Source organism: Callorhinus ursinus, unplaced genomic scaffold (genome assembly GCF_003265705.2).
Source record: "Callorhinus ursinus isolate GAN/ISIS: 27379988/994484 unplaced genomic scaffold, GSC_fseal_2.0 scaffold11, whole genome shotgun sequence".
Classification (NCBI taxonomy): domain Eukaryota; kingdom Metazoa; phylum Chordata; class Mammalia; order Carnivora; family Otariidae; genus Callorhinus; species Callorhinus ursinus.
Window position 1 is genome coordinate 1,594,268 of NW_027397073.1, and position 9,292 is coordinate 1,603,559.

The 9,292-nt window shown below is 52.0% G+C and overlaps 1 protein-coding gene across 13 annotated transcripts in view; it reads right to left on the bottom strand.

Annotated features, from left to right (window-relative positions):
* Positions 1-8,618: 8,618 nt before the first annotated feature.
* The window catches only part of ZNF236 (zinc finger protein 236), a 104,467-nt gene continuing 103,793 nt past the window's right edge, over positions 8,619-9,292 (bottom strand). For 11 of the 13 annotated variants that reach the window (XM_073898008.1, XM_073898014.1, XM_073898002.1 and 8 more), the window contains one exon: positions 8,619-8,757. In XM_073898008.1, the coding sequence (XP_073754109.1) occupies positions 8,633-8,757 (125 nt within the window). In that variant the 3' untranslated portion in view covers positions 8,619-8,632. Of the gene's footprint in view, positions 8,871-9,292 lie in introns of all 13 variants that reach the window. The other 2 variants (XM_073898000.1, XR_012379947.1) reach the window with 2 other exon arrangements.

Consider the following 9,292-nt stretch of genomic DNA (forward strand, 5'->3'; position numbering starts at 1 on the left):
TGTGCCACATGCCTGGCACCTCCTCTGAGGACCTCACCCCGCGGCCTCGTGTGCAGCGGGATTGCTCCCCAGTGTCCTGCCTCCAAATACAGTCCAGTGGGGAGTGAGGGCCCGGGCGCGGGGCCGTGCGGGGCGGGCGCGCCTCCCGGGACAGAGCTGTGTATGCCTCTCACGCGGGAATGCTACTGCCTGAGTCCCCATCTGGCCCGATGCCGGAACTAGGCCCAGGCCTGCGCAGGAAGCCACTCTTCTCCCCTTTCCCAGAGCGGTGATAGCCCATTTCCTCTCATGATTTGTCTGCTGTAAGTAGCCACCGCAGTCCCCAACGAGGGGACACGGGGGCAGTTGGCCACGCGCAGTCCGTGAAGTCCGTGTCGCAGCTGAGCCATCGGGCACCAACTTAACCCACAGAACAGCCCTCCTTGAAGTGGGAGTGGATCCATGGGAGGGCGTCCATGGCCTACTTCCCAAGAAACATGTGGATTCCATCAGCAGGCTCCGAGCCACTCTTATGTTGGCGGCAGAGTGAGGGCTGCTCACCTCCGCTTCCCACCCTGTGGGACGACATGAGGTTAGCGCCCGATTCCAATGGCACCTGGAATGCATTAACGGGTCAAGACCCAAGTGCACGAGTAAGATGGTGGACCAGATCCAGTGCTGGCCAGGGGGCTCCCAGCCCAGTCCAGGGCCAGCCTCCGACTTAAGTCAATGAGGGCAGGCCCAGACTCGAGTGTAGACACAGGGACAGGCAACGAGCTCCCGCGGCTGCCGAGGGAAGACAGACACCAGGGGTCTGGTGGGCCAGGGATGCTTCCTCCCACGCCAGCCGGGCCTGCATCTGTGCACCCCTGGGAATGGTTAGCCAGCCGTCCTGGGCCCTGCCCACACCTCCTGGATCAGAATCTGCTTTCTGAAAAGGCACCCGGGGGTGTTTGCCGCTTGAGGACTCGCCCCAGCCTCCAGAGGCAAGCCACCTGCATGCCCGCCTTATCATGAATGCGGCAGAAGCAGCTCGGATAATGAGAGCCACGGCCGCAGAGCTGGGCCCGGAGCATCTTCGTCTCCGTGGGTACATAACTTGGCAAGCAGACGGCAGAGAGAGGAGCAAGTCTAAGCTATGGCGAGGGCAGCGGATGAAGCAAGGGCCCCGCAATGCTCCTTAGTGACCGTGGCTATTCGAACAGGCAGCCCTGTCCTTTCCTGCGCCGGGAGGGCAGGTGCGGCTGGGGCCGGTCTTCGACGAGGGCAGACCCCGGGTGGGGCCAGGGCGTGGGTAAGGGGTCCTGGCCAGCAGGCGTGAGCGCGCCCTCCCCCCGCACGTCCCCGCCCTGACTCCCGTGGGGCGGCCGCACACCTCCCGCGTGGGTCTTGACTTCTAGACGCTGCTCTCCACGAAGGGGATCCGGGGCTCCTTGGGAAAACGGCTGGTTCCGGGGCGGAGACAGAGCGCGATCTGCTGCGCCAGCAGTGAGAACGGGCTCCAGGAACAACGTGGCCGCGTCAGAAGGGCTCGCAGCTGCCTCAAGGGGCCCCTACTGGTCAGATCTGGGGGTATCTGGGCATCAGGGCAGCCCGTGCAACAGAACAGGAACCCACAAGTCCACACCAACATGAACACAGGGATAAGCCAAGGAGGGAGTTCCTCACAGAGGAAGGCCAGCAGTAAATGTAGAAGAAACAGCGCAACCAGAAACTTGGGGCCAGGCCGGGGCTGCACGTGGCCAGACCACGAGGCTGCACGCTTCCCGGTCCCGCACAAACGCCCACTGCCTAGAGGAGAAGTGACTACACTGAGGAAAGCCCGCATCGGCGCCGCTGACAACGTGACAATCGCACACGACACGTCACCTTGCCTAAGACGCAACCGGAACATAGCGTCATGTCTGCGAGACTCTGACCAAAGATGCATCACGAAGAAACCCTGGAGGAAAAACTGGGGGACCTCCTGCTGCACGACTGGCCCGTGGTTTTCCGGAACGTCACAGGAACGGGGCCACGGGCCACGAGGGCGTCCGTTAGAGCGAAGCCGTGACCGTGCCCGCTCCGGGCAGTGCCTGAACGGGGTCTGGCGGAGCGTACACAAAGCCTTCCGCGCCCTCTTCCTGCGACTGTATGTGAACCTGAAGCTGCCTCAAAAACAGGGTTACACGGAAAGGAGAAGGGTGTTGGGTTTTTAAACTCGAGGAAGACAATTCAGAAAGAATCAGGAATGTTCCGAGCAGTGGGTCTTGGCGCAGACGGCCAGCTGTCGTCCCTCTCTATCTGGAACGACGATGAAGTTGGCTGACGTCACATCGAGATGAGCTGCGTTGCGCTGATTGTCAGCATTCCTTCCCACACAGCTTGGTTACCAGGGTAACCAAGGATTACTTTGCTCTGATGCCGAAGTGGTGTGGGACCACCTCTCCCGATTGATCCAGAATCATGGGATCGGGGAGACAGCGGCTCACTGGTAGAGAGTGAAGCATCTGCGTGTGCGGTGGCACGCATTTTTCACTTTTCACTGTTTCCTTAGGGACTGGAAAGCTTTGAGGCTTTATGACAATAAGAGCTCCTCAGTGATGGGAACAGCAGTGTGGATGGTGTGGAGTAAATGAGCCACTGACACTTGTGATAAAAGTTCCCACCGGCAGAGTAAGCTGAGCCAGGGGCATTTCGAGGCCTCCAAAGTGAATGGACAGCATATTGCCGGCAGCCACGAGGCCTCCGAGCTTCTCGCCGACCCGCCGGCTCCCAAGAAGCCTGTTTCCTGGGCCCTGGCAGAGGGTCCTGACAAAGGGGATTATTAGTCACCACACTGGGATATTCCCAATCCTGAGTCCCACAGGGTGAGCCAGAGTGGGCCAGGCGATGCCCGCGGCACAGGGTTGGGTTGCAGGAGATGAACCAGAGCTCAGGGACACCTGCGGCTTTTATAAAAGGCAGCAGGCTGACCTGGCCTCAGAGGGAGACGTACTGTGATTATGCTGGTCAGTGAACAAGCCTCGATTGGCTCTGGAGGAAGATGCTGTCTCCCGAGGCCGGGTCCTGTACACACAGCCTTGAAGAGATCCCGGATCAAAGGCAGACAGCGCTCTGCTCACTAGCCATGCGGACACGAGACACGGATGGAGGGCCGTGTCCAGCATCCCAGCTCAGTGACTGACAGTACGAGCAGAAGGAAGGGATTTAATCGACTCATTTCACAGACAAGGGGACAGGCCCAGAGAAGTTAACTGAGTGGCCCACCGCCAGCCAGCCATCGGCGCCAGGGCTGGTCCGACCTGAGGTCCCAAGTCACCCTACCCTTCAGCTTTGCTGGTGCACAGGATGCTCTGCAAACTCATGCCTTTGCATTTATATATGAATACTCTTCCATCATCAGAGAGCCAAGCAGGCCAGAAGAGCCCATCTGGAGAAGCACTGTAAATAGCTGAGGCAATCCTCTGTAAAGAAAAAGTGTTTCCATAATCTGATCATGGTGTTTGAAAACCCACCCACCTACCATATTTTAAAAGTTATTAGAGCAATATTCCTCCTACAAACAAGCAACAGACATACTAAAACAATTTCTTACCACTCCCTCTGAACAAAGTGCAGGGGGGAAAAAAAACACAACCGTATCGTTTTAGGCAGTTCGGTCCAAAACTGTACGGAGTCCCTTCTTCTGTGCTAGGAATAAGGTGGACAAAGGACAAAAGATACCCTTCATTTGTTATTTCAACAGGATAACAATTCCATATATTTTGAACTTCTAAAAGTTTGGAAATATGTCTCTAAAGAGGATTAGATGCTATAATATGAACGAACTCCAACGGTATTTCCAGGGAAGTCCAACGTCCCACACGGCTCATGAACGGACACACTGATGCTGGGATCGATTTTCATTTCATTGCAAGTCACTCTCAAATAACTTATAAGTGAGAGGAAAGGGACAATTATCCCCAAGAATAGAAAATACGACATTCTCCCACTCTTCAAACCCAATGGATCTCAATTTATTGCAAATTCAGCATCGTTGCTTTGGGTTGAGCCTTGCTGAAAATGTTACCTACAGAAAACATCCATCTTTAAACAGTTATAACTCACCCCAAGCCCAAATTAAGCAAATCTACAGGAGTTTTAAAATAACACAAAAACTATTTTTATTCTTCTTAAAGCCAGCACAGTGGCTTTTGGCATAAATATCCATTTCTAATACAAAATTGGATTAAGGAAATATCATCCAGTGTATAGACATTGAAACGATTTTGAAGATAAAAAAAGAATTCTTTTGTAAATTAAAAAAAATGATTTTAAAAGTTCTCTTTCGTGGCGAGTTGAGAATGAATCACTATGTCACCGTAGAATTTGTCAAAGATTACAAATCTTGATTTAATGCAAAGGTCTTCATGCCGCAAAGCATTACATATAAAAAAGATTAAAGAGCAAAATCTTTTATGATTATTGCCTATTGCTCCTGCCACTTAATCTTTATTTTCAGTGCTTTAAATACTTTACTCATCATCTGTATGAGAAACTACTGTGGCGCCGGTCCGTAAAGGGCAGGCGGCTGAGACCGCGAGCCTGAGCCTCATCTGTGGGTGTGCGTGCCCGAGGGAAGGGGCGGTTCACACTGGGTCAACGGCAACGAGGAGGACGCTTGGCTTACAAACCTTATCCAGGCAAAGAAAACGTCTTAACTGGAGATATGCAGGGCTTCTGACCTTACAAAAGTGCTGCCTGCCCCCACTATTTAATCAGTAAAGATGCAACTAGGTTTTAAAAATGCTAATTTTGGGGGCGCCTGGGTGGCTCAGTCCTTAGGCGTCCGCCTTCGGCTCAGGTCATGATCCCGGGATCCTGGGATCGAGCCCCGCATCGGGCTCCCTGCTCCGCGGGAAGCCTGCTTCTCCCTCTCCCGCTCCCCCTGCTCGTGTTCCCTCTCTCGCTGTGTCTCTCTGTCAGATAAGTAAATAAAATCTTTTTTAAAAAATGCTAATTTTTCTCAGAATAAGGTAAAGATACAGAGGCCCCAAATGTGAATGTAAGCACTTCTGAAATTCTAAGAAACCAAAACACCGATGTTGCATGAATAGAGATTAAGTGGCAAAAAGAGAAGAAATCTAGATGACTACAAAGTGCCAATTATATCCTTTCATCTCTGCCTTAGTTTATATGATAGATTTGAGAAGGAGAATAGATTAGCAATGATCGACCCTTAGATTAATTTTGTTGGGGGGGGAGGAGCACAATATTGACTTTGAAATAAACTTCTGGGGGGAAAAAAAAAAAAAAACAGGCAAAAAGCAGGCAGGAGAGGTCTCTAAAATAATACCCAGAAAGCAGTCCTATATATCTTACGTATTTTCCTAAAAAGATGTTACTTACATAAATCTGAGTGATCACTTAATGTTAAAAATGTGTATCTTCACGAGCTACACATATTTCTCGGTGGAGAGGAAGCTCCATGGGAAGAACAGAGAGATCTACTTACACTTAAAAAAAAAAAAAAAAAATCCAGTACCTGTACCGACGAATGCATTTCTTGCACGTAAATGTGACAGAAGCGTTTAGAAGAGACCGGAGAACCCCGGCCATGCTCTCGAGGCTCAGACTCACATTCCCTCACGAGCAACAGCGCCCAGGGGAGCGCGGCACATGGAGCGACGGACAGGACGCCGCGTTGCACTTGGACGACAAAGAGAAAGCCGACAGGACAGCAGGACTCACTCACAGAGACTGAGCCTCCCGGCTGCCAGCACCACCTCGTGAGAGGCTAAGGAGCAGCCTGATGGGCCTCGCGCCTCGGCTCCTCGAGGGATCCCCCCCGGTCCACCCCCGTCCACGCGCCAAAGGATCAGCGGAGGCACCGGAGAGCTCAGGGTCGGGGCGTTTGCCGTTACATTGCTGAAGAGACGTTTTTATGGTCGCCGATCGCCGTTCTGGGGAAACAGGACGGCCTGTGCGTTCTCCAGTGGACCAGACCCCCGCTACCTCGACATCACAAGAACTCTACCCGGGTTTTAGGCTGGCTGTGTGTGCAAAGGCAGCTCATCCCCTCAGCTCCCGAGAATGCTTCTTTCATCACAAAAGTGGGTTAAAGACAGTCGGGAACGTTCGAGAGGTAACGCTCACGAGGGCCAATCACGCAGGTGACAGAACAGGAATGAGGCTTGTAGCTTATAGGGACGGCGTGCCTGTCGGTGACCCGTATCCTGACTTTTTAAGTTCGAAGCTCTTCAGATAGACCTTGCGAGGGCTAGTTTTCATTGTCTGGACTTCACGGAGGCAAAGAAAAATACCATTCAAGTTCTGCTCTGTTAAAAAATTCTGAACTTGAAATTAATTCATATGCCAAAACTATTATATAGTAAATATTTTAAAAGAAAAAAATTAATCACACTTCCTAACTTCATTTTTTATTTATTGTTATTCCAAAGCAGATATGCTATGATGAGATATTTCTAAAAATACAGTTATCTATTCTCAAAACCCTGGTTATGCAGGAGGCTAGAAATCTCGTCAGAAGACATTTATCAACCAGTAAAATATAAAGATCAACCTGTACTCCACCAAAGGTTCAAGTGAAATTATGTCTTTACAAAACCTCATATTTTCAAGGAATGTTTTGCAAAGAAGCAGCTTTTATAATTAGGAAGTAAATAAAAATAACATATTAATGTCTTGTGTTTGCCTGCTAATAGTTAATAAATTGAGAAAACTCACAAATGAATCACTGAGAGATCTTTTTTTCTTTTTCTTTGACGAAAATAAAAGTAGGCTTTAGATTCACCTGGTAAGGCCTTACATAAACAGGCGGTTCACCAACACAGTTCACTGAACTATGCTTTCTGTACAGTTAGAAATTAAATAAACCCCTTTTAGAGACTTGTCCTGAGAGATGACATTTAATGCTACAACCAAAATAAATAACCTAGCAAGAACAAAATTTTTTAAATTCCAATAATTTCAACTTTGGAGATATCTGTTCACCAAAATCGATCAACATCTCTAAAATATTTTAATACAAAATTATAAAAGAAAAGTGCATTAAAAGCAGAATCTTTAAAACTCTGGCACAATTACAATTATTCGGAATATATGGACTACAGCCAGCTACACACTGACATTCAAGGAAAACCTCAGGATATATAAGTCCAGTATCACAAGAATACGTCAAATAAGGCTTTTTTTTTTTTCCTTAAAAAAATATACAATACACAAAGCAGTTTGAAAAAAAAAGTAATATTATTTAACAGTTTTCTGACTTAAATATTTTCACATAACAAAAGTTTTTATATCATCATCAATATTACTTATGTACATACGCCAAAAAGTGAACAACAAAAATCAAAAGATGCCCTTTGAAAAAATAACAGTGAAAATGTCTCTTTCTTCACGAATCTGAAATGAGCTCCTCTCTTAATATACAAAGTCCACACAATATTTATAATAAAGCTGCTCTCTTCTGAAACCAGGGAGGCCATGAGACAAAATAAAGGCAATTATTTTTCAGGAAAAAAACAAAAGCAAAACAACCCCACCTTTAGGTTACAATGAAAAAGACACCCATTTACGACGATAATGAATACAATACTGATCTGAAGTGCTCGTGGCGAGGTCAGAACTCTGATGCGCTCTCTCTCTGTGATCGGGACGAATGCTTCTATTTACAAAATATACTGTTCAGCCACACAGAGGCCCATATATCTGTCTATGTACATATGTATTTATATATAGAACATATAAATAATTCTGAAGGAGAAACTCACATGAAGTAAAGAATTTTCCGTCTTTGGAATGCTGTAGGAGCAACGCATACTCTGCCCCGGCTCGGGGTGGGATTTGGTTTGGGACATGTTCCATGTGGCACCATTGATGATAGTAAAGAGTTCCCTGAAATAAATAACACACCTGCCTATGCATGAAGAGAGGGACACGGGGCTTGTTCGGGGTGTCACCTCTAACCTACGAACACGCCGCTGCGTGGCTGGCGGGGGGACGGGGCCACGGTTCCTCTACTCCGAGGACACAGCTCTGCTCTCACCTGCTCGCCCCGCACGCCTTGTGCTTTCGGCCACCGTCTAACCCGCGGACCCCAAGGGGGACTCGGGAAGCCGGTGCGGCCCCGTCCCCGCCCCGTGAGGACGCCTTCGTCCCCGTTTGGGCCCCGAGGCTGCATTCTTGTGGCTAAGGCTGGAGCCTCGCAATGCAGAGAGAGTGGTGCAGCCGTCTCTCCAGGTAGTCCAGGAACTGACGGTAGACTGAAGAGTCAACTTCTAATTCCAAAATGCACAGAGAAAGAAAATGGAAAACACTTCCCCGTGTGTGCTAACATTTTTCTGAACTTCATGCACCGATTTTACGTTTTACGAGCTATGCTTCTGACAACGGAAAGCACGAAGGAAAACCTCCTCCTTCGCCCGCGCTGACCTCCGTCTCTAACACGAGGAGGCCACTCTCCGCGGCCGTCAGGCCCGCTGACGACTTCGCCGCGACGCGCCGGCCGCCGGCCTGGAGCAGTGCCCGAGGTCGGGGCCTGCGGGCAAACGGGACGGCGGCGGCCGCCCTGCCCGCGGCTGTTGCCCGTCGGTCTCTGAGGACAACGGTTCTGGAGACAAGTTTGCGGCGAAAGCGCCAGCGCTCCTCCGTCTCCCCGCCTCCGGCCGCGTCAGAACACGTTGGCCAGGGCCTGCCACTCGCTCGCCGACTCGGGCACCACCTCCTCCAGGCGCAGGCTGCGGCTCAGCTCCTCGGCGCCGGGCTCCTGCTGGGCCGCGGGCTCCGGCGCACTGCCTGCGGACGGGCGACAGAGCGGGCAGAGCCTCAGACACTCGGCGGCCCACGGGCTCCCGGGGAGATAAGGGCATCGGGGCACGGACCGCTAGAAACGGGCTTGCTCTCCACGCCTGAGGAGAAAGACTAGCTTGAGGGGCAGGGCAGCCGGCGGACGGCCCCTTTCTCAAGTGGACAGACGCAGCCCTTCAGGCCCGAACGCTCCGTCGAGAGGCCGCCGAGGAGCGCTCGACCCCGAGGGCGGGCAGCCCGGCCAAGCGAGCAGCAGCAGCAGCCGGCCGGCCCCCGCTCCAGGCCCCGGCCCCGCACGCGCCCACCCGGCCCCCGCTCCAGGCCCGGCCCCGCACGCGCCCACCCGGCCCCCGCTCCAGGCCCCCGGCCCCGCACGCGCCCACCCGGCCCCCGCTCCAGGCCCCGCACGCGCCCACCCGGCCCCCGCTCCAGGCCCGGCCCCGCACGCGCCCACCCGGCCCCCGCTCCAGGCCCCCGGCCCCGCACGCGCCCACCCGGCCCCCGCTCCAGGCCCCGCACGCGC